At 41.4% G+C, this 24,822-nt stretch overlaps 7 protein-coding genes across 7 annotated transcripts; 2 read left to right on the forward strand and 5 right to left on the reverse strand.

The window, feature by feature from the left end:
- Window positions 1–13,058: 13,058 nt before the first annotated feature.
- On the reverse strand, window positions 13,059–13,433 carry J4E87_004595 (uncharacterized protein; the record flags this gene model as incomplete). The annotated part of the gene is made up of 2 exons (XM_049376214.1): window positions 13,059–13,330; window positions 13,430–13,433. The coding sequence occupies 2 exons, from the start codon at window positions 13,431–13,433 to the stop codon at window positions 13,059–13,061; spliced, it is 276 nt and encodes a 91-aa protein (XP_049233725.1).
- A 1,123-nt stretch (window positions 13,434–14,556) lies between these two features.
- Window positions 14,557–15,109, reverse strand: J4E87_004596 (uncharacterized protein; the record flags this gene model as incomplete). Its single annotated transcript, XM_049376215.1, has 3 exons — window positions 14,557–14,597; window positions 14,653–14,727; window positions 14,776–15,109. 3 exons carry the CDS (start codon window positions 15,107–15,109, stop codon window positions 14,557–14,559), a joined length of 450 nt encoding a protein of 149 aa, XP_049233726.1.
- A 772-nt stretch (window positions 15,110–15,881) lies between these two features.
- On the reverse strand, window positions 15,882–17,563 carry J4E87_004597 (uncharacterized protein; the record flags this gene model as incomplete). The annotated part of the gene is made up of 2 exons (XM_049376216.1): window positions 15,882–16,419; window positions 16,470–17,563. 2 exons carry the CDS (start codon window positions 17,561–17,563, stop codon window positions 15,882–15,884), a joined length of 1,632 nt encoding a protein of 543 aa, XP_049233727.1.
- A 1,035-nt stretch (window positions 17,564–18,598) lies between these two features.
- J4E87_004598 (uncharacterized protein) lies at window positions 18,599–20,110 on the forward strand (the record flags this gene model as incomplete). The annotated part of the gene is made up of 1 exon (XM_049376217.1): window positions 18,599–20,110. One exon carries the CDS (start codon window positions 18,599–18,601, stop codon window positions 20,108–20,110), a length of 1,512 nt encoding a protein of 503 aa, XP_049233728.1.
- Window positions 20,111–20,296: 186 nt separating this feature from the next.
- On the reverse strand, window positions 20,297–20,936 carry J4E87_004599 (uncharacterized protein; the record flags this gene model as incomplete). Its single annotated transcript, XM_049376218.1, has 3 exons — window positions 20,297–20,537; window positions 20,593–20,757; window positions 20,824–20,936. The coding sequence occupies 3 exons, from the start codon at window positions 20,934–20,936 to the stop codon at window positions 20,297–20,299; spliced, it is 519 nt and encodes a 172-aa protein (XP_049233729.1).
- A 1,591-nt stretch (window positions 20,937–22,527) lies between these two features.
- On the forward strand, window positions 22,528–23,103 carry J4E87_004600 (uncharacterized protein; the record flags this gene model as incomplete). Its single annotated transcript, XM_049376219.1, has 2 exons — window positions 22,528–22,604; window positions 22,668–23,103. The coding sequence occupies 2 exons, from the start codon at window positions 22,528–22,530 to the stop codon at window positions 23,101–23,103; spliced, it is 513 nt and encodes a 170-aa protein (XP_049233730.1).
- Window positions 23,104–23,261: 158 nt separating this feature from the next.
- Window positions 23,262–24,206, reverse strand: J4E87_004601 (uncharacterized protein; the record flags this gene model as incomplete). Its single annotated transcript, XM_049376220.1, has 1 exon — window positions 23,262–24,206. One exon carries the CDS (start codon window positions 24,204–24,206, stop codon window positions 23,262–23,264), a length of 945 nt encoding a protein of 314 aa, XP_049233731.1.
- Between the last annotated feature and the right edge of the window lie 616 nt (window positions 24,207–24,822).

Consider the following 24,822-nt stretch of genomic DNA (forward strand, 5'->3'; position numbering starts at 1 on the left):
TTAGTAATAATATATATATAGACTAAGCTAGCGTTAATAGAGAGTTAATATTATACTTACTTTTTTTCTTTTTATAAAAGAAAAGCTACTAGCTAGAAGCTTTAGCGCCTAGACTTATAGTATAAAGATAGTTATAATAGTTACGCGTTATAGATCTAGTCTAAGAAGATAATAATAAGCTATATTAGTACTATTATAGAGATAGATATAGAGAAGTAGCGCCTTAGTAAGAACTACTATAAGTAATACTATAGAAATAACTATAAGTGTTAGATCTACTCTAAGAGAGTAGAGATATATATTAAGTACGCTCTATCTATATATACTTATTACTAGTTTATACCTAGCCTAGGTAGCTACTTTCTTTCTTTCTAAAAGAAGAGTAGTAGTATATTATCTAAGAGAGGTAATCTACCTTATAGTTACTAGTCTAGATCTCTTCTACTAAAGAGTCTACTTAGATTTAGTTCTAGTAGAGCTAGTGCTAGTAGCTTTACTATCTAAGATACTATAAAGTAGTGCTTACTTTAGGTAGTTCTAATTAACTCTAGTTATTTATATATCTAGCTTAGATTAGTAGAGAAGCTTAGTGTAAGTATACGTAGTTATTAAGACTAGTAAAAAGAGCCTCTCTTTAGTTATAATAATAGTAGTAATAGCTTTAGTATTTAAAGTAGCCTAATAAGTTAGTTTTTAGGCCTTATATATATAGTTTACTATTAGCTCTAGCTAGTTTAATATACTTATATAGATAAAGAGAGCTAGTATTTAATAGAGGCTATTTATATAGATTACTTAGTATTAATAATAGTATAGTATGTAAGAGTTAGATAGTTTAATAGATCTAGTAATCTCTTACTTATCTATTTATATATTATTCTTATAGTATTATATTATATAACAAAATCTAAATATAACTAACTATTACCTTTACTATAAAGAGCTACGTTATAACACTATACTTAAGCGCCTTTTCTTAAATAGTAGTAATATATAATTAGTTAATAACCTAATATAAGTATATAAGAGTTTGTAGAAGTTTATATTACTATACTTAGTAGTATAGTTTATATATAGTAGAGAGAAAGAAGTAGTCTATATATTTCTAAGTATTTATAAAATATTACTAGTTAGTTTATAAGTTTCTAGAAGTTTATAGAATATTACTAGTTAGTTTATAAGTCTCTAGAAGTTTATAGAAAACTTATAAGCTAAAAAAAAACTAATAGTAATAGATATAATTTAAATCTAAAAGTAAAAAAAATAGTAACTTTATATATAAGAAATTACTTATCTAGTAGTTAAGCTAGATATCTTAGTTAAGAGCTAGAGGTTACTAGACTAGCAAAGAACTAATATACTAAATAGTAGTACTATATTAGGCTATTATTAATAGAGAATACCTAGATTTAAAGCTCTATATAGTACGTAAGTATAAGAAGCTAGTAGAAATATAAAGTTATAATAAGTAGAGATACTATATTAATAGCTATAACGCTAGCTTTACTAGTATAGTAATATAGTATATAGGTATAAGAGGTAGATAATTAATAAAGAGTAAGAAGTAAAGAGTAATAAGTAATAAGTAATAAATATACTATTTTTTAAAACTATAATCTTACTTATAGCTATTAAAACTTTAATCTATAGTAATTCTATACTATATAACACTCTCTATATTAATAATAATAGTAGTAACTACCTTAAAATATCTACTTCTAACTCTCTTCTATTTAGCCTTCTATTTAGCACTTTACGTACTATACTTTTAGTACTACTACTATAGTTTATTACGTAGTAGTAATAGTAGCACTAGTAGTAGAATAAGCTCTGCTAGAGTAAATTAAGGTTTAGTATAGTTAGAAAGCGTAGGTAAGTATAGTACTACTATAGAGCTAGTAACTATATACTAATAGTAATATAGTCTATCTTAAGACTATACTTAGTGTACTTAGCGTCTAGTAGCTATACTACTATTAATAATTATACTTACGCCTACGCCTACGCTTATTATTTCTACTTCTATCTTTTCTATACCTTTAGTGTATAATAATAATAATAATAATAATAAAAAAATAAATATTACGCTAAGCTAGATAAAGATCTTAGTTACTTTTATATATAACGTTACGTAGTAGTAGTAAGAGTATAGTAGATAGATAATAATAGATATAGAATAGCTTACTTTCTTTTCTTCTCTATAAAGTATAAGTAAGTAGTATCTTTATAGTACTACTACTATAATATATAGACGTTTACTAGCCTTAGAGCGTTAGCTTTTATATTCTATTCTAGCTATTTAGAGTACTACTAAGAGAAATAATCTAGGTATTAGATTAGAGTAGACATTATAGGTTAGAGTTTAAATACTAGCTATAGTAAGAGAGTAGAGTTTAGTTAGTTAGAATTAAAGTTATTACTATATACTTTTTTTTATATATATTACTATATACTTATATAGGTAGTAACACTAGTTCTAGTAGTTTATATCTTCTTACTAGTAGACTTATACTATAAGTAGTATATCTACACTAAAATCTATCTCTTATAGTATTAATACTTTATATAATATAGTTATATTACTTATAATATAAGTATAAGAAGTAGATTTATAAGTAGAGAAAGCTAGCGAGAGTATATTATAGGTAAAAGGTTATCTAGACTAGTTATAGCTTATTTAGATTATATAGAGAAAGAGTATATTAAGAGTTAAGATAAGGTATAGCTATAAGGTTATTTATATCTATATATAAAACTACTTTATAGAGTTTTAGTCTAGCTAATAGCTTACTAAGTTAAAGAGTAAAAGTAAAAAAGAAAAAAAAAAACTTATAGCTAGTTAAGAAAGAGTATAAGATAATTAACCTCTATAGTAATAATAAAGAAAAAGAGAAGCTTATAGCTAGCTAAGAAAGAGTATAAGATTATTAATCTAATTAGTAATAATAAAAAGTAGAAGCCTATTACTAATTACTAGCGTATAGTTAGAGATAAATAGATACTAGTAAAATTACCTAGAAAGTAGAAGCTATAAGTAGATTAGAGGCTAAATAAGAAAACTAATAGATACTAGTAAAATTACTTAGAAAGTAAAAGCTATAAGTAGATTAGAAGCTAAATAATATTTCTATAGCTAGAAAGTCTATATTAGTATTAAAGAAAGTATAGATAGAGTTAGGTTTATAAGTAGCACCTATATTATCTTAATAGACTCTAGAGTAGTAAGTAAAGTTAAGGCTAGAAGAGTCTTAATAGCCTTAGAAAGAGTAGAGAATACTAACTTAGTACTTTATAAATATCTAGCGTAACTTAGAAAGTTACTACTAAAAAGTCTAAATAATATATTACTAGTAAACTCTTTAGTGTTAAAGCTATAGTTAATATTAAGAGTAATATTATTAGTAATATCTCTAGTGTTAGAGCTATAGTTAAAGTTAAAAGTAATATTATTACTAGAGTTCTTAATAGATAGTAGAGAAAGATTATAGTTCTAGAGAAGAACTCTAGTAATAATAAGCTTTTTCTTTAGTGTTAAAGCTATAGTTAAAATTAAGAGTAACGTTATTACTTTAGAGAAGAATTCTAGTAATAATAAGCTTTTTCTCTAGTATTAAAGCTATAGTTAAAGTTAAAAGTAATATTATTACTCTAGAAAAGAACTCTAGTAATAATAAGCTTTTTCTCTAGCGTTAAAGCTATAGTTAAAGTTAAGAGTAATATTATTACTAGAGTTCTTAATAGATAGTAGAGAAAGGTTATAGCTTTAGAAAAGAACTCTAGTAATAATAAGTTTTTTCTCTAGAATATAGTTCTTAATAGATAGTAGAAGAAGGTTATATATATACTTAATAATAAGATATCTAATCTAGTAGATATTCTAGCGCTAAAGAGTTAGTTAGAGTTAGAGTATAGTTATTAAAAAGGTAGTTAGATATAAACTTAGAGCTAGAGCTACTCTCTACGCCTAAAACTACTACTACTCTCTACTTCTCTTACTATAAGTATTATAGCGTTTTATCTCTAACTAAATAGTTAGCTTATATAATCTAATTACTATACCTACTAGAAGTATCTTTTTAGATAGCTATAGGCTTAAAAAATGCCTAAAGACTTATAACTAGCGTACTTAATAATAGCCTTATATAGTCTATAGTTATTCTTAGAATACTACTTATAGTAGATATATATAGTAAGATTAATAATTATAAAAGAGTTAGTAATAAAGAGAAGATAGTTAATAATAGCTTTAGTAGCGTAGTATATAGGCTTAAGAGACCTAAAAGCTTATAGCTAGTATTATTAATAATAATAACTATAAAAGAGTTAGTAATAAAGAAAAGATAGTTAATAATAGCTTTAGTAGCGCTAGTGTTAAGAAGATAGTAAGAAGTATTATAACTAGTAACTTAATTATAGCTTATAAAGAGAGGCCTAAATATTAAAAAAAGTAAAGACTTTAATACTATTACTAGTATACTCTAGCTTATTAGGCTTATCTCTAACTATAATAGTTAGGTTACCTATAAAGGCGTGTTCTTACTATACTCTTCTAGAAGGCTAAAGTACTCTAGCTTATTAAGCTTATCTCTAACTATAGTAGTTAGATTATCTATAGAAGCGTATTTTTACTATACTTTTCTAGAGAGCTAGAGTACTCTAGCTTATTAGACTTATTTCTAACTATAGTAGTTAGATTATCTATAAAAAGCGCGTTCTTACTATACTCTCTTAGAGAACTAAAGTTAGAAATAATATTTATAGTAAAGAGCTAGATACTAGTATTATTACGCTAGCGCTGTAGGTTAGTAAAGTTATTAGATATTATAACTTACTTACGCTAGGTCTTATAATATAGATAAGCTTTTTTATATAACTTAAAAATATACTATATATATTATATAGCTACGCTATATCTATAAAGGTTATTTTTTTTCTTAAAGTTAATATACTCTTTAAGTATCTTTTTCTACTTAGCGTAAAAGAGTTAGTAAGAAGCTTAAACTAGCTAGAGATATACTAAGTAAACTTAGAATTAGCTTTAAAGTTATTATTATTAGTAGTAATAGGTACTATATAATTAGCTATATTTAGACCTAGTTAAAGATATTACTAGTACTACTATTATATCTTACGCTAAGTAACGTTATTAAGTAGACGTTTAGTAAATAGAGAAGTAACTAGTATAGCTATATAGTCTCTATTTATATATTAAGTTACGTAGCTATACCTTATTAAATATACTTAGAGTAAGTAGCTTAATAGTTAAAGCCTTTTATATAGAAGTATCTAGCTATAGTAGAGAAAAAACCTACTAGCTAGCTAGTGTAGCGCTTACTAAGCCTACTAGTAGAAAATAGAAAGTATTTCTATAGAGAGAGATCTAGGTTTAAGTTATAGTTTATCTATTTTTTTCTATTTTTTTTTATTCTATAGCTAGAATATAAAACTTCTTAAGACTTATAAGCTAACTAGTAATATTCTATAAACTTCTTAAAACTTATAAGCTAACTAGTAATATTCTATAAACTTTTTAAAACTTATAAACTAACTAGTAATATTTTATAAACTTCTTAAGACTTATAGACTAACTAGTAATATTCTATAAACTTCTTAAGACTTATAAGCTAACTAGTAATATTTTATAAACTTTTTAAAACTTATAGACTAATTATCTAGTAGTTTTTATAAAGGTTATAGATAAGAGATTTATACTTTTAGTAGTAACTACTATATTAATTTAGTAATTAGTATATTAGTAAAGCGTTTATAAAGCTAGAGCTAACTAGTAATATTTTATAAACTTCTTAAAACTTATAGACTAATTACCTAGTAGGTTCTTATAGAGGTTATAGATAAGAGATTTATACTTTTAGTAGTAACTACTATACTAATTTAGTAATTAGCGTGTTAGTAAGGCGCCTATAAAGCTAGAGCTAAAGAAGGTAGTACTATATATACTTAATAATAAAGTATCTAGTTAGTTAGATATAGCTTTATTTTAGTACTTTAGTTACTTAGATAGTTAGTTAGCTATAATAGCGTATTAGTAAGGCGTCTATAAAGCTAGAGCTAAAAAAGGTAGTACTATATATACTTAATAATAAAGTATTTAGTTAGTTAGATATAGCCTTATCTTAGTGCTTTAGTTACTTAGGTAGTTAGTTAGCTATAGCTTTATCTTAGTGCTCTAGTTACTTAGATAGTTAGTTAGCTATAATAGTAATATATAGTTCTTTAGCCTTTCTAGCTCTATAGATAATATTCTTACTCTAATAGCGTAAAGTAGAAGAAGATAGCGCACTAGCCTAAGATAGTAGACTACTAGAAGAAAGAGATAAAAAAGAAATAGTAGGTAATAGTAAGAATAGAGACGTATACACTATACCTCTAGTAATATTATCTACTCTTCTAGTAATATTATAGAATAGTTCTAGTTTAACTAGAAGAAAGGTATATTTAGTAGCTAATATAGTAAACTTCTACTTAATAGAGTTTCTTTAGTAGCTAATATAATAGGCTTCTACATAATAAAAGTTTCTTTAGTAGCTAATATAATAGGCTTCTACTAATAGATAGTTATTTAGTAGCTAATAACGTTTACGTAGGCTAAATAAGTTAAGATAAATTAAGTATAACTCTCTATTCTTTTACGTATCTAGAATAATTAGTAATACTAGTAATCTTATAGAAACTTCTAAGCTAATTCTTTCTAGTAAGTATAATACTAGTAATTTTATAGAAAGTTTTAAGCTAATTACGCTAGTAAGACCTATACGTAGCCTCTACTAGCCTTAATATTAATTCTACCTTAATATAGTCTTAACTACGTAGTAAGTAGATAGTAACTTTATTAATACTATAAACTTATATATACTACTATATACTTCTATAAACTTTTATAAACTTATAGAGTATATTATATATAGCTACACTAACTAGAAGCCTATATAAGATTAAGCTAATTAATACTAGTTAATAGATATTTATTAGTAGTAGTATCTACTTAGCTATTATAGCTACTATAAGTAAGGTTAGCGTACTTACTAATATTAATAAACCTATTATAACTATTACTAGGTGTTACTACTAACGTACTATAAGGTAGAGATATTAGAGTATAAATATACTAAGTGTTAAAGGTATTAATATTAGCTTTAAGACTATCTATACTATTCTATTAGATATTTATAGAATTATATATTCTACTACTAGTATTAATAGAAGTGTAATAGCTAGTATACCTATCTAAGAATAGGTTCTAACTAAGAAAGAATCTATTATAAATAGCTCTGTTACTTATATACTTATCTAATATAGATTCTCTATACTAATACTTAAGTTTAGTGTAGAGTTTATCTAGATACGCGTTATAAAAAGCTTACTACTAGAATATAATATTAAAGTTATATATAAAGTTCTTTTAGTTATAGAGATTAAGCTTATAACTATAGTTAAGGTACTTAAAGTATAGATTAATAGCCTTAAAGGTAGACTACTATTTATACTAGTTTATAAGATCTAATAATAATATTAACTACTAGAAGATAGGCGTATTTATAGAGAATAGACACTATTAATAATATAGTATCTTTCTACTATAGTTATACTACTTTATTTCTAAGAATATAATAATAAGAGAATCTACTAAGTACTATAGTATACTAATATTACTATACTTAACTATATAGTGTAGTATTAAGAATAGCTTAACCTTTTATAAAAGCTAATATATAGTATAGAAGTTAATATCTAGACTAGAAGACGTCTAAGCTAATAAGGTAAAAGTAGTAGATTAAATATCTTTAATAAGCTTTATAAATTATAGCGCTAATAGATAGAATATAGCATTTCTAACTACTTTACACTAGAGATTCTACTTAGTATTAACTAGTAGTAGTCTATAGTTTCTTATAGCTATATAAAAGAGTACTCTAACTTATAAAGTAAACTTCTAGATAATAACTAGCTCTATTAAGTAGTATTTTATATTATTTTTAGTATTATATAAATAGTTCTAACGCGTTATATTAGTAATAAGAGAGTATATAGTGTAAAAACTAGAATTAGCTACTTAATAGATATAGATAATAGTAGCTAATAAGTTTATCTAGATATAGAACTAAGTAGAAAGTAGTTAAATCTACTACTATCTATTATATAGTAGCTCTACGCAACGCTACTTCTATAAAGTAGACTATATATAGTTAGTAGTAAGCTAGTCTCTATAATATAATATAAAATAATAAGTAAAGTTATTAACTTTACTAGGCTTATTAGTAGCCTTTAAGTCTAACTAATATAAGAATATATCTTTATATATAGTATATATACTCTTAATAGTACTCTTATTCTATAGAATACTAGTAAATTACTAGTACTAAGTAATATAAGGTAGTAACTATTTAATAATAGAGAAAGCTAGATAGAAAGAGTTACTATTATAATTAAATACTACCTTTATACTCTCTAGATACAAGAGTTAGACTATATTAGTAATAAGTAAGCTAGATATATAACGCCTAATATTATTACCTCTAGTTAACACTAGACTAGTTATAATATTATAGAGAAAAAGAAGTATAAATAGATTATATATATCTTAGGTAAGTCTATTAGTAGGTAACTTATTATATATAATAAAGGCTATATTAGTAAAAGCTTAATAGCTTACTATATAACTAGTGTTCTTATATTATTTATAATTTATAAAGTTAATATTATTATATATAATAACTATATAAAGATTATATACCTACGCTTATAATTAACTCTACTACTAGAGTTAATAAATAATATATAAATAAAAAGTTCTAGAAGATTATAAAAGTTTTAATAATATTATAAAAGTTTATATACTAGAAGAAGTTATATAAAGAAAGTGCTTTACCTATATAAGTTAACTAATCTTATCTATTCTACTATTAATATAATAGTATATATAGTATATACTAAAGCTAGTAAGAACCTTAATAATATATTAGTGTACGCTAGATCTCTATAAATAGAGACTAATATAGATAGATAGTGTATTTAACCTCTTTTTTACGCGTAAGAAGTATACTATACTAGTAATAAAGTAAAGTTACTACTATAGCGCCTTATAGTTTTTTAAAGCTTTTTCTTACTTTTTATTTTCTAAATAGTAAAGAATAAACGTATACTAAGTAAATACGCGTTTCTTAATAGCTTATATAGTAGTATAGTAATTAACTACGTTAATACTTATACTAGCTTTAAATATACTAAACGCTTTCTTTTTTATAAGTTATAATAACTTATATCTATAAGCTAATAGTATATTCTTACTATAGATACTATAATCTAACTATAAAGTACGTACTACCTTAAGTAGCGTCTATTATTATCTTTTATAACTACTAGCTCTTACACTATTTATTATATACTACTCTATTACTTACACGTAGATAAAGTTCTAGAATAACTATTTATATTATTAAAAAACCTTAACTACTTAAGTTAACTTATACTACGTAGATACTTACTATATATATAAACACTAGGTATAATAAGTTTATTTACTAGTATTATCTTCTATTATAGTCTTTTTAGTAGTATCTATTAACTTATTATTACTATACTTATTATAAGCTTTATTCTATTTATACCTTAGATATAGTATAAGTGTATATATTTAACTAAGGTATTATAAGCTTAGAGACTAGAAAAAGAATAGTAGTAATAATATAAGTATTAATAAAAAAAGTAATACGTAAGTAGATAAACTAGGTATAGTAATAATAAATATTTTAAATATAGTTAAAAAAGCGTAATAAGCGCTATTAAATAGTGTATCTAATATAATAAAGTAATATTATAGCGTAAGTAAAGTATAGAGTTAAAGTAATAATAGTATATTATTATAATACTAAAATCTATATTACTAATATTAGTACTATTTTCTCTTAGACGCTTTATAAAGATTTATATTTAAGCCTACTTATTAGTTTAGAAGTTTTATAGTATTTAATACTTTTATTTTTTAGGCTATAATTAGCTTAGTAGCTTTAAGAAGTTTTTAGCGCTACGCTAGCGCGTTAGCGTAGCGCTAGCGCAAGAGTTAAACGCATAGAATCTTAGAGAAGCGTATAATTTATAAGATAAGATAATGCCGCTACCCGCGCCTAGCTTATTAGGCCTAGGCTAGCAGCCCTCTGTACCTCTGTCGCGGCTTACTAGCTTCTTACCTAGACACAAATGCGCTCGTACATCCGCACAATCGCTATTGTTATCAAACAGTCAATCTGGCATAATGCGCAACGGTACTTCTTATCGCGAGGCGCGTATCAAGATCATTGCGCAACCACTTCGGGCGCGGGGCGCAGGGCGCGAATGCAGACGCTTGGCGGCTGAGCAAGTACAGGACTCGCGAGAGTGATATTGGGGGCCATTGTGCGCTCTCGGGGCCATTTTTTTGATGCAGATCGCACGTGCAGCGTGCGTGGCATTCTTCATTTGTGAGGCTCAGCCCGTGCCGCACCAAGCCAAGGTCAGATGGACCGCGGGGCAATTGTCGCTTCGCTATGAGATCCAAGGACGACTCTCAACACACCACTCCTTAAGAAGCCTGCTAGAACAAAAAGCGCTCGGCCATCACAGCTTCGAATCTTCACAATCCGTGTTCAACTGGGCATGCAGTGGGGGACAGGTCCGAATGACTGACATTCGATTCGCCATGGAATTTCTGGAAGGAGAGAAGTGCGAACGCTGCTCCGCCATACCCTGGGTACGGTGGTATGTATCGCTTTGTGAGACTTTGCATTTCACAGAAACCCCAGAGCAACTTCAAAGCGCTTCTTGTCCAATCTGCCGGGTTATCGGACGCGGGATTGCGAAATACGATGAACCTGTAACGTGTCTGCAAAGGGACATCTTCACTCCGGAAAGGGATGAAGGCTTTCTTGTCTGGCTTCCGCGCGTGCATGTGCTCGCAGACTTCATGCTTTACGATAAAGACGACAAAGATTTCATCAAAGCCTGCAAAGTCCATCCAAAGCGGGTCGACTTTACGCACGCGAGGCAGTGGATACGCAACTGCATATCGTCACACGTCGAATGCAAGTCCCCGCCGGGCTCAACTCTCCAAGATCTGAAGGTGCTCGACTGTCACAATAGAATCGTCGTTTCGGCACCGGAACACTGCGAATACGTTGCGCTTTCATATGTCTGGGGAAAAGCAGGATTGGACAACGCTCCGGATCTTCCGCGAATACCGGACATACTTCCCCGCACCGTTGAGGATAGCATCATAGCTACTAGAATGCTTGGGTACCGTTACCTTTGGATCGACAGATATGTACGCCAGCCGATGAAGTCTTTTAAGGCGTTAACTAATGTCGCAGTGCATCGACCAAAACGATGATATAGCGCGACAGCATCAAATCAACCAAATGGGCACGATCTACTCCTCGTCACAGGTAACTATAATCGCAGCCGCGGGTTTAGAGAAACTGAATGCAGATGCTACATACGGGCTTCCGGGTATCACCAAAGACTTCGAAACGCCTAGTTGTTGCGCGGTTTCTGATCGACTACGCTTCGTACATACCAGGTGGACCATCTGGCGTTGTATACAGTTGTCTAACTGGTATAGTCGAGGATGGACATTCCAAGAGGGCTTTCTGTCGAGAAGACGGATGTACTTCACCGACGTTGGCGTGGAATACATCTGTGACAAAGACCGCGGGAGCGAAGCCGCTAAAAACCTCGCTGCAACGCTACGCGACCCAACTCTAGAGCCGGGACTAGCCTACATGGAGCGAATGATGCACGAATACACAGGGCGCCGCCTTACGTATGATCATGATGCACTCAACGCTATTGTTGGTGCGCTCGACACGCAAGCAGAAGACGACCACATATGGGGCGTTCATATTGTTAAAGATGACATAGCCACGTACGTATTTCTGAATTGGCGACACCGGTACCCTCTCCCTCGGCGTGAGCAATTTCCCAGCTGGTCTCCTGTCGGTTGGCGTGGTCGAGTCGATTACTATTCGGAGCATCCTTGCATCTCAGACGAATGTTCGCTCCAAGTCTGGTACGAGGACGATTACAAGCCATTAGGCCATGTTACTGGGAAGCTATCACAACAACATAATCTATCAGGAGCGGAGAGCTCGAGGTTCCTCAGAGTGACGACTAAAATAATACCCATCGAATTCGTACATGTGAAAGGCATAGTGTCGGACGACTCGGACTATCGATCGGGACTTCATGCTAAAATCCAATACAGTGAATCTCTGGATCTATTCGTCTACGCTTTCTGGGATGCCAAGGACAAACCTGTTCTTCGGCGGAAACAAGGAAGTATTAAACTACCTTGCGCCGTAATCATTCGAAGAGCGGAGAGGCATTATAGACTGCGACACCCTACTCCATTCGAAGAAGAGATTCAGATACTCATCCTGCGTCAGCACGATACACATTATGAACGCATCGGATACTTCGCCTGGGACAGTTTCCTGCTAGACACCTATTCGTCGGACGAGGAACCAGGGGATAGTGACCAGTCGAGTGACGGTTCGTCGTCTTTTGACCCATACTACGAGCCAGAGGAGACCACGTTTGCTCTGGATAAGCAAGGTAATCAAGTTGCTTTCCATCTTTCTGAGGAAAATCCCCGAAAATATGGAGACGGTAGATACTGGTTAAAGGACGGGATTGAGACCACCTTCCTTTTGGGCTAGTCGGGCAAAGCAGTCACGAAGGAACACGGATACATGCCGCACACATCGTGTCGAGAACGCTGTCGCTGATTATTCATGTGCTTTTCATTTAGCGGCTTTAGAGGTCGTCCTTCAATAACGCGACAATCGAACTGCGCAGCGAGTTCTACACACATTGTCACCGTCGCGCAAACTCTCCAAACACTGATCCACTTATCCTTTCTGCGAATTCATTTTCATCACCGCAACTATCCTGATTAGCCTTGAAACCGTCGCAATAAACGCCTCAATGCCGCTAACTTACGCACTGGAGCCTCTGGGAGCTGAACATGCATCCATTCAGGGTCACCCGCTGGCAACGCAACCACCATTTTATCTGTGACTCATCAGTTCAAGAGAAGGCATATTCGAGCGAAGCGAAGACTTACCGGGGCCGCATCGCAATACATCCTGGTTGTTCTCGCGAGCATACTCAAATTCTGGCATCGATCTAGAGTCGTCGACCCATGATAGAGGCGTGGGTGTGGTGTTTCCGGTGTCGCTCTCGATGACACCCATAGACCAATCTGTACCCCAATCTCTACTAATTAAGCGGCCACCCACTAGGTTGAAGACTGCGGCGTTCTTGAATTTACCGAGGCGTACTGGATACGCGTTCTCGGGGTTAGGGTCGTACCTGCTATAGGGCATGATGAAGCGACCGTTGACCTCAATGATGAATGCGTTAGGAAGGTCGCGATTACCCATGTTGATGATCCTCTGGAGATGTGGTCGTCGGGTAAGGATTGGAAGAATCCGATGTGGGTATGATGATGAGGATCGGAAGCTTGAGTGAGCAGTCTTTATGCACTTGATGTGCCTGCATCATGTCCGCCAGCGTCCCGGGAGGCAGCGAATCTCTCGTCATGCGTGTTGCGCACCGTTTTGCGTAGAGTCTGCTTGTCTCACAAGCCTCCGGCGTCTCTTCGCCATTCGGGGTGGCCGATACGTGGATATTTCTTGGTGCCGTCGCAGCGCAAGACAAAGAGAACCACTGTTTTTCACAAAGAACTGTCGATTAGGACCGTCGATTGTGGATATATCCACAGCGCGATGTGGTATCCTGAGCCGACTAGTGCGGGCGGCATGTAAGCACGATTGCACGTCGTGTATCGTCAACTCGGGCATATATAAGACGATTCGTCGACTAGCTCCGGATGAATAGAAGCTAAAGAAAGCACACCTGCGAATATGCTCGGGTTGGGCCGCAACGAACTGGTGGCTGGTATTGGTGATCATGAACGACGTGTCGTGTCAGAGGTGCCACCGGGGCATGGTCGAAGATCATGAACATGATAGGCGCGGGCACACAAGTCTTAAACCCGGTGACACAAGATCTTCGGGAGCAACACGATCGTGGGCAACCGAAACGATTTGGGCACGGTGAAGTTGAGAGCTGCAGACGCTACGGATGCAGGTGCGCTTTTGACGATGACGACCCCGCTCTCTCGCTTCGTGAACTGCAAGCCCATTCCTTTGTTCTTGCGCCCCTTCCTGGGTTACCATGCGTAACACAAAGATAGCATTTTCCCCATAACACAAGTCTCTACCAAAACACAGATTGATGTATTGCAAGCTGCACACCCAGACAACGTCGCTAGCTGTATACATCACGAAACAAAGGAGCGTCGCTCGATGGACGCGGTTCGGGAGAATAACGCTACACGGTGAGAATGCCGCCTGAGCTGCTGGAGCATGAAGTTGGTCTGAGCTCAGCACGTACACACCCGCCGATGAACGACAACCTAACCCCTTCCTACCTTACCAACAAGACTAGTAATGCCACGCACTTCTGACGAAAGATCCATGTGACAACAACCTCTCGCAACCGCTAAGCCTTTGTCTCCTGCCAGTGCAACTTTGTCCCAGGCCCTGATCAAATTAGTCAACAGCCATAAACCAACACTCCCCAGAATGCGCTGCTCACCAATATCCATACTCGGATGACGCGCATACAACCTTGTCTGCCCATCATCGTCGAGCAGTGCCCCAAGAGGAAAGTCTACACCACAGTCAGCCAAAAGTCGCGCAATCAGCGCCACCAACATACCAAAAGACTCGAGTTGAACATCGTCCCCCTCCCCCATATACTGAACCGACTTCACCTTATCAAATTGACTCGCCCAGTACATAGGCAGAGGCTCGAACGTGGTCGATGCCTCTTGCAACCACCGGCCCACAACAAGAACGCCGACTTCGTTGCGGCTGAGTAGGAGACCATTCTGCAGCGTGAATACCGCAGCTTGACCGCGGTCTCCCATGTTAACGGGGTACTTTTCCTCCCTATTGGCCGCTAGATTGGCAGTTTCGGTATCAGATAACGAACGGACGAATTGACCGTTGAGTTCGATGAGGAAGCGGCGGTTTAGGTTTGTTTTCGCCATCACTGCAGATGTGTTTTCGAAGGCAGAGATAGGTGATGATAGACGACAAGGTTCGGTGCATCTCCGTTGGTAGACAAGTCAGCTTTGTATGTATTTACCTTGGTAGTACGAGGCACGTAGCTCGAAGAACGTGGTGGATAGCTAACCCGTAGCAGTAAAGCACATGATACCTGAATAGATGCGAATAGCGAACGCAAGCCAAAAGCAAAGCGCCTTCCAGCGAAATGGGCTGTCACACTCACACACTTCATGCATGATGTGTCTTAGCTTTGGATGAACAAAGAGCGGCAAGCAGCGCCCGTCGCAGGTGGAGCTGGGTTCTACCATGTTTGCCGTGTAGTACACACTTGCAGGTCAAGCTGAGCGTGCATGAGCGCGCTACCCTATACTGATTACTACCGTCATTTCGACTGACTAGACCTTCTCGCGCCAACACATCAAGTTTAATCCGAGCTTCTCCACCTCCATTAACTTGTATTAAATTAGTCACCAGCATCAACGCAGATTCGCATGCAGCATGCAAGCATTGATTCGTTTCCATTGGTAAGATGGCTTCACGACGCGTTACACGACTACAAAAGCAAGCGCCACAGCAATACTCACTCGGTTCACTCAAAATGCCAAGAAGATAGTATTGTTGCAAAGGGTATTGTCGCATTGGGGTGACCGTTCAAAGTCGTCACTCATTATGTTATCAACTCACATCTATCTTACCATCTTACCAACACATGTCTATCCACCAAACACACTTCTCTTGAAATGCGATGCGCGTCTACAACCTCTCCTTCTGGAGACCCTTCCAGCCCCACTCTTGTGCAATTAACTCCGCGGCACGCTCACCGATACCCAGCACAGTCAACATGGGGTTGATGGTGGGCATCTCGGGGAAACATCCGGCATCCGCAATCCTGACGCCCTTGAGACCGCGAATCTTCAACTCAGGGTCCACGACAGCCATCTCGTCCTTTGTCACGTCACCCATCTTGGTTGTGCCAGCGGGATGGTATACAGTGTGTGCGACGCGGCGACCGTACTCGGAGAGCTCTTCGTCGGTGACGACCTTCGGGCCAGGCGCGACTTCGCGCTTGATCCAGTTGGAGAAAGGTGCTTGCTTGGCGATTTCGCGGGCGGCCTTGAGACCGGCGACAATGGTGGCTGCGTCGTAGCCCTCGGGGTCGGTGAAGTAGCGGAAGTCGAGCGCGGGCTTGACGGTGGGGTCGGCGGAGGTGAGGTAGATGCGGCCGCGGGAGCGGGGACGGGGGATGTTGGGCGTCATGCAGAATGCGTCGATGGGGGAGTCGTAACCCATGCTGGTGATCATGTTAGTTGCAGCGCGGAAATGTGGGGTTGTTGGGCTTACCGAGCAGTGTTCAGGCAGAACGGGATTTGGTAGCAATGGGCCATGATGTCGGCAATGTCGCCGTCACCGCCTGCCGCATTGGGGATCTCGCGGCGCAGGAAGATACCGGCGTCAGAGTCCATGGTGGTCTGGTTTGCGGGTACGGGCTTGTTAAGCTCCCAAAGGATGATGCTCTCGGGGTGGTCCAGCAGGTTCTCACCAACACCGGGAATGTCTTTTACGACAGGGATACCGAGGTCGGAGAGTTGCTGCTTGGGACCAAGACCGGAGAGGAGCATCAGTCGCGGGGTGTCGACGGCGCCTGCGCAAAGGATGGTTTCGCACTTGGGGTTGAGGGTGAACTTCTCGCCGCTTTGGAGAGCGAGGTCGATGCCAGTAACCTTGTCGCCCTTAACGTTGACCTTGCTGACCCAAGCGTTGGTGAGAACAGTCAGGTTGTCGCGCTTCTCCTCGCCGCGGAGGATGGGGTGGATGTAGGCGACACTAGCGCTGCTCCGGCGGCCATCGTCGGGGTTGTATGATACGGAGAAGAAACCGACGGAAGGCTTGAGGGCGCCCTTAGTCTTGATTTCGTGGTTGAAGTCGTGGATTACGGGAATGTCCATGGCGGTTGAGCACGAGTCGATCCAGTCGAGGCAGAGCTGGTTGCGGTGCTTCTCGTGGACAGGCTGGACGGTGTTGCGCAGGTTGTCAAGCACGCGCATGAAGGTCTTGAAGCTCCAGCCCTTGCAGCCTTGGGCTTCCCATCGCTTGCAGTCGTACTCAAACGGCCTGAAGGAGATGAGGGTGTTGTGTGATGAGCAGCCACCGAGGACCTTTGCACGTGAGTGTCGGATGTGGGAGTTGCCGTTGGGCTGTTCGGTGGTGCCGTAGTCGTAGTCGAGCTCTCCTCCGAGAAGGTTGAGCCAGTCCTTGAGCAGCAGCACGCGGTCGTCCATGAAGTCGCTTGGGCCGGCCTCAATCAAGAGGACCTTCTTGTTGGGGAGATATTCGGTGAGTCGCGAGGCGATGACACAGCCAGCTGTGCCTCCTCCGACAATGACGAAGTCATACTCAGCATCCTTGGGGATGGAGGTCACGGTCTCGAAAGCCATTGTTGCGTGTGGGTGGTGGGCTCGGGGTGATGGCGAGAATATACTTCTGCTAAAGAGAGCTTTTCACGTCAGGAGCAAGCTTATATATCCACGCGGACTATCGCTCGAAGGAGACGACGTTGTCTAGATGGGCCGGGCGTCGCGATCGGGCGGTCGGCAGAAGGTCGGAGCAGCAAAAGTGAGCTGAGCTGGCGATGAGGCTGGGGAATGGAGAGTCGTGCGCCGCTGCAAGATGTGTCGTTCGCCTTCCAGATAAGACTGTGCTAAATAGGGCCGTTTACGGTTGGACCGGACGCGTGCACGTGCGTACCAACGCCTCAGGATGAGCGATGTTGCGACGGGTGCGAGGAAGGACAGGCGATGGGCCGAAGGGGAAACTAATGAAACGCTGTGAGCAGGTGGTAAGTGTGATCGATCAATTGCGTCCAACAACGACTATAATGGTGTTGGTGACGACGTGGCTATGGCACCCGTGGTTGCCAGTGAAAGAAAAAAAGACGTCGTAAAAGCGTCCGATGATGTGATGGGCGCGTTGGGCCTAGCGCGACCCCGCTGGGCTGCAGCTTCCGAGCCGGCCATCCCTGTCGGTCGATGCCGCACCTTCCCCGATCTCTGGGCGGTGAGGGCGGCAGCCATCGGAGCGACGTTTTTGTGCCAGACAGCAGCTGCGACAGGAAACGACGCCATCCCGCTGAAAAGCGAGCGCTGCTGCTTTCTCTATCTTGCTCGCACCCCTTGCATATCCCTCAGCTGACGTACCCCTCGGCGACGTTCCGAAGGCGAAGGATTACTGATCGTGAAAGGAAGTAGAGGCGCAACAGCTGCATCCGCTATCGCCCATACAAATGTTCGTTCACGTTACATCACCGCGCCAATCTTGACCACTTGGCTGACACGCGCAGATCAAACTGTGCATAAAGATTCTCCCGGCACATTTCGCTCATCGTGACCATTGTGGCGACCAAACTCTTGCGACTCTGCGTTAACACCAGAAGCAACCTCAGGCTTATCCATTGCGCCAATAAGCCACTTACCATGTCTCTCCCATACGCGCCTAGATCCGCCTACTACGACGGCAAGCTTCAGTCAGGCGCTTCCACTTCCACCTTCCAGACGATTGACCCCGCGACCGCCCAACCCGTCGCAAACATCCACACAACCTCCAACGCTGGCATAGATGCTGCGATAGCCTCGGCGCAACGGGCGTTCCCCGCATGGTCCGCGACACCACCCATCGAGCGCGCGCGTATCCTCCAGCGAGCGGCTGCCCTGCTCCGCGCGCGCAATGACGAACTCGCCCGCATCGAGACCAGCGACACCGGCAAGCCCTTCTCCGAGACCTCGACCGTAGACGTAGTCACCGGCGCCGATGTCCTCGAATACTTTGCGAACCTCGTAGGCGGAGGTGGCATGAACGGCGAGACGGCACAACTACGACCAGGCGCGTGGGTGTACACGACTAAGAACTCGCTGGGCGTGTGTGCGGGCATTGGCGCATGGAACTACCCCATTCAGATCGCGCTGTGGAAGTCTGCGCCCTGTCTGGCAGCCGGCAACTGCATGGTATACAAACCTTCGGAGTTCACACCACTGCACTCCACCGTACTAGCGGACATCTACGCTGAAGCTGGTGTGCCGCCGGGTGTCTTCAACGTCGTCCAGGGCGGCGGTGAAGTCGGCGCATACCTCACCAAGCACTCCGGCATCGCCAAGGTCAGCTTCACCGGACAGGTCTCGACAGGCAAGAAGGTCGCAGGCAGCGCATCCGGCGAGATGAAGTACGTGACAATGGAGCTGGGCGGCAAGTCGGCATGCGTCATCCTCCCAGACGCGGACGTGGACCAGGCAGTCGACGGCGCAATGCTAGCCAACTTCTTCTCAACAGGACAGGTCTGCACCAACGGCACACGAGTTTTCATCCCCGAAGCAATGAAGTCGGAATTCGAGAAGCGATTGCTGGAGAAGATGCAATACATCCGCCCAGGCAACCTCCACGACATGGCCACCAACTTCGGCCCGCTGGTATCAAAGCCACACTACGAGAAGGTCATACAATACATCAAACACGGCCGCGACAACGATAAGGCAAAGATGCTATGCGGCGGCCCTGAAACTCCGTCATGGGTTGCGTCACACAGCGACAAATCGTACCAGAACGGCTACTGGGTCCAACCCACCGTCTTCACAAACTGCACCGACGACATGAAGATTGTGCGCGAAGAAATCTTCGGCCCCGTCATGTCCATCCTCACATACAAGACCATCGAAGAAGTCGTCCAACGCGCAAACAACACCGATGTCGGTCTCGCGGCGGGTGTCTTCACCAAGGATCTCAACCTCGCACACAAGGTTATTGCTCAGCTCGAGGCGGGTATCACATGGGTGAACACCTGGGGGGAGAGCCCGGCTGAGATGAGCGTCGGTGGCTGGAAGCAGAGCGGTGTTGGTGTGGAGAATGGGAAGAAGGGGCTTGAGGCTTGGGTCAGGAATAAGAGTACGCTTGTAGAGATGGGTGGCGCTGTGCCGACTGTGTTTGCGAAGTTGTAGAGATAGTTGTGGGAGAAGATGTTTGTATATAGGCAATACCATGGCAATGTATAATGAAGCCTGCTGACACTGCGTCATGCGCCTAGAACGAGCTGGCTCGGACCACAGCCCATGTCACCCGTCAGTTCACCACCAGTACTCCCACTTCCCCCCTATAGCGCTCCTCAACCCTAGCCATCCCCATCACTACACAGTAAGCGTATAAGTAACACTATCACACTTTCCATTAACAATCTGCCGATCCCCACTCGCCAACTGCAACAATCCCCTCCACGTCCCGCCATGCTGCATGTTGAAGCATGCCTGGTTGATGTTGTTGTTCGTCATGAATTCTAGGCCGCGCGTCACGGCGTCTTTCATGGTTTTGACTTCGGCGGTTGTGTCGCAGTTTTTTCCGGTTGTTGCCGCGTGGTATTGGTAGTTTACCCTGGGGTGATACGTTAGTCAATGAACATGGTTGAGCATGGTAAGGCAAGACGTACCCATCAACAGCACCGGAGATAACACCACAAGTATTGGCTTCACTCTGCGCCTTCATGAGATTGGATACGTAGGTCGCAATTGCATTCACGTTGAGTGCGACCATGCTACCTGCGCCCAGAATGGCGATTTGCTCCTCGATGGTGAGGCGTTTGGCGAGGTCGTCGCTGGAGTGGAGTGTTAGCAGGAGATTGGAGGAATGGTGTGGAAAGAGACTTTTGCGTCGTACGTACCTAGACTGTGTCTCCTCGCTCAATGATGGCAGAGCCTCTCGCTCGGGGAGGGAGATGGCCATGGCGTTGTAGCCGAGGCAGAGGGCGGTTGCGGCGATAGTTGAGAGGCGCATGATGGGCAGTGAAATGAGGATGTGTGGGATATGTTGTAAGGGTTGAGAGTAGAGTAGAGTAGTGATGGTTGAGTGATGAGGATGGTGCGGTAGAACTGGGTGTCTTGTGCGTTATATATAATCGCATATGGTGAGTCGTTCCGATGATTGAGATGGTGATAGTCGAGCACGGATTGACCTACTGCACGCCTTGAGCCATGATGATCAAGTGCTTGCACGCCTGATGACAGCGAGACAGGAGAGAAAAGCCTCACGATACGACCGAAATGTACTGGATAGAGGCAAGATGCTTGATTGGCAAGCAAGTAGACCGATGTTGTCTTCATCGCATCCCGTGGAAACCGCCCTACAACCCTGTATGTGTAAGGCGCCCTTCTTGGATCAGCGTCTATACAATATCAACCATGGTGTTGCACTTCGCCGTCTCTTAGGCGTTCCCTCATTAGCCTGTGCAGCGGTCCGATTAGAGACGTTGAACCCCATCTTTCTGCGGTGTTTTAGAAAGAATAGAGTGCGCCTTTGACTTAGACTGCGGTCTAGTCCTAGGTTAGGCTAGGTCTTTAAGATAGTACTTTAGTATACAGTATAATTACAATAGCTTTAATGTTGTTTGCTAGAGTGCTGTCTAGTGTGTTACTGCAGTACTGTAGTTGTTAGCAGAGCTAATAATTTAGAGAGATGCTGTTAGTCGCTAGTAACTTCTAAGAGAACGTTCCTTAGTTACGATAAGTTAAAGTTTTTAAGTGTAATAGTATATAAGACTATATACTGCTGCTATCCTCCTATTCTTCTGTACAACTCTAAAGCTTGCTAAAATAATTCTAACTATTACAATCTTCGCTAGTATTAACCTTGCTACATCTACACCTAAGCTAAAGCAGGGATTAAATGCTGCTAGAGCTAAGCAAAAGATCTACGAAGCGAAATTTCCGGAACTACAGTCACCTGGAGCGGTATTCTGCGGTGTTTCAGTAATCACAGCCCCCGCAAAGTTCCCGCGCTCAAAAATAGCTGCTTTGGGTAGACTATCTGCGTCAGCATCGCTCAGGCGTTCCATGTTTAGTCGTCGCGCATAGCCGCACGAAGGCTGTGTACCTAAGGCGTACCGGATCGGTCCGTAAAAGAACCCTACGTTTGCACCGACCGACCCTCCGGATCTTGAAACCAAGACAGATCAAGATCGGCATAAGCTTTCATGAGGCGGGCTTATTTCGACTGCAATACTCGATGGTGTACATGTACCGTACATCAGGCACCCCGCGATCATCTATGTCGGTCCTTTGGTACAGCGTTGCGGCATGGATTCACGTCGCCGTCTATCAAACTTGCTCTCTCATTTTGTGATCAAGGCGAGCAGTCTGTTTGGAGGCCTCATGGAGCTCAGGCCGACGAGGCAGAAACGGTTGTTGGGGGCTTGCATTTTGACACGGAGGGGAGGTAGAGCGCAGGTCTGATCTAGGTTGTGTTCATTTGAAGACGTATATAAGTAATCGATGCGTCGAGATAGAGGTCATCATCCCACCACAACGATTTCTCTCAAGTCACAATACACACCCAAAATACCCCTTTTGCTATACATCACTTATTCACGATGCGTTTCCAGCTCGCCCACATCTTCTGCCTCCTCGGCGCTGCAGAGTCTCTCGCCATCGGTGCCCCCGAGAAAGAGTACGTCCTCACTCACTCATTCACACATATCATCATTGCAAACCTCTAACACAAAAGCTCCAGCTACGCCCTTCTCGACACCAGGGACATCGCCTCCCCCCTCTCCCCCCGCACCGACATCGAAGTCGCCGCCGGCTTCGTCAGCCAAGGCGCAACCGCCACCCTCGCCATCGTCTCCATCGCCAACTACCTCGCCGTCTACATCAAAGGCCAATCCGACGTCAACAGCTGCTCCGTGATCTCCGGTAACGTCGACGGCGCTGTATGGCAATACTACGCTACTACCTCTGGTCCCAAGTGCGACACGACGTCTGAGTCGAAGACGATTAGGAACGCGGTGGAGAGGGAGTTGAAGTGGATGCAGGAGAATGGGTATGATGCTGCTTGCTTTAAGATGGACCATGGGGGTACTTGGGAGGGGCATCTCAAGATTGCGTTGAATGGGAAGCCGATTGCTAGTGACACGCAGTGCAACTCGGCGAAGTTTGTCAATTTGTAGATGTGTGGTATAGTGGGGATAGGGAACATGATGGGTGGCATGGGCTCTTATACAGGCCATCTCGTTCTAGGCGCATGAGGTAGTGTCAGCAGGCTTTATTATATGTTGTCATGGTTACATTTACATCGCATGCTTCTTCGTCTATCTATCCCCGTCTCTTACAAGTCTTCATCGTCGTCAAACTCAAACACTCGCGTGAGGCCATCGTCTTCCTGTTCGGCCTCCCGCTCCTCGACCTCTTCCGATCCCTCCGCCGCGAATTCCTGCTCTCCCTCCTCTTCACCGACTTCTTCCCGCATATCAACAGGCCCCCTACCCTCAAAGTTGAGCGTGCCATCCATCTCATGCGTCGCTAGCACATATCCCCCTTCCTCATCCACTCCTCCAGTGAACACCTGTCCGTCCCGTTCCCTTCTCCTCCTGTCCCTCCTTCTCTGCTCAGCCTGTCTCCTCCTTCTATCCCGCTCTTCCTTCCCTTGAATCCACCTTCTCATTGGTCTGGGAAGCTCATTCGGCATGACGCCTGTTTTCTCCATGCCCCAGGTGGTGAAAGAGAGGGCCGCGCGGTTGGTGGAGGAAAGAGTTGCTGCGCCGATACTCCACGATGCGCGACCGATGCCGGATGATGCGATGGCGCTGGCGAAAGAAAGGGTCGCAGTGGAGACTTCTGACAGCGCGGCGCTGGTGTCGTGGAGTGCGGCGGGCCAAGTGCCGGGGAAGGGTGTGGCGGTCGGAAGGGAAGTGGTTTGGGGCGATGGGAGGTCTTCCCAGCTTGATGAAGAAGACGAGGAAGCATATGCGGACTGAGAAGGGGTTTCGTCTTCGTCGGCATCGATTTGCGACTCAGCGGCGGTGCTGGTGCGGATATCAGCCGAGCGAGATCGTAGTTCCGGCTCCGCTTGCGCTTCCTCGAAGTCGCGTATTTGTGCAGCGCTTAGTGCTGATAGCATGGGCGCATCTTCAAACCCGTCGTGAGCGCTGTAGTATTGTGATGTGTGTGAGGAGGCCTCGCGTTGTTGGCGGCCTCTTGGAGCGCTATCGCCCTTTCCAGAAGGGTCGTTGCTGCCTACAGCCTTGCGTGGGCGCCCGATCTTGTCTACCATCTTAGATGTTGAGGTACACAATGAGTCCTGTGACTGCTCCAAGTGGTTTAATATTATTATAAGGTTGCTGACTACAGTTGCGCGATAATGTATCAGCGGAACGCGAAGATGGTGCGTGGAGTGTACAGAGGAGGAGGGTGACAGCACTTCGTATCGTGGTGGACGAGGTGGTGGTTGCCGTATGTGGTGAATGCGAGAACTTCAACGCGCGATTCAATCGGAATAGGGAAGTGCGAACGCCTGCGCCAACGTCACTGCCTTACGACAACGGGGAATCCGCGAGAAGATCAAGGAGGAGAGCTGGCGACCGAACGGGCAGAATGCGCATCGCCAAAACATCTTCACATTATTTGTCGTTTCGATCGCAGAACCATGGATACGTGACCAAAAAGCTGGTACAGGCTTTGAATATACGAGGCTGTGGTAGGTCAGTATATTAAAACTGTGCGCGTAGCACGAAGTTCTGCGCTAAGCGATCCATAGGTGGTGCGCCTATTAAATACGAAGATAGCGGGGCACGTTTGCTACGTCGGTTGCAAGTTCAAGCACCGAACGCGGTGTCATCGAAGTGAATGTGACAGCACGTGACTGCGCATCTACTCACCTCGTCGACCTA

Source organism: Alternaria ethzedia (assembly GCF_023757985.1).
Source record: "Alternaria ethzedia strain BMP 0044 chromosome Unknown scaffold_9, whole genome shotgun sequence".
Classification (NCBI taxonomy): domain Eukaryota; kingdom Fungi; phylum Ascomycota; class Dothideomycetes; order Pleosporales; family Pleosporaceae; genus Alternaria; species Alternaria ethzedia.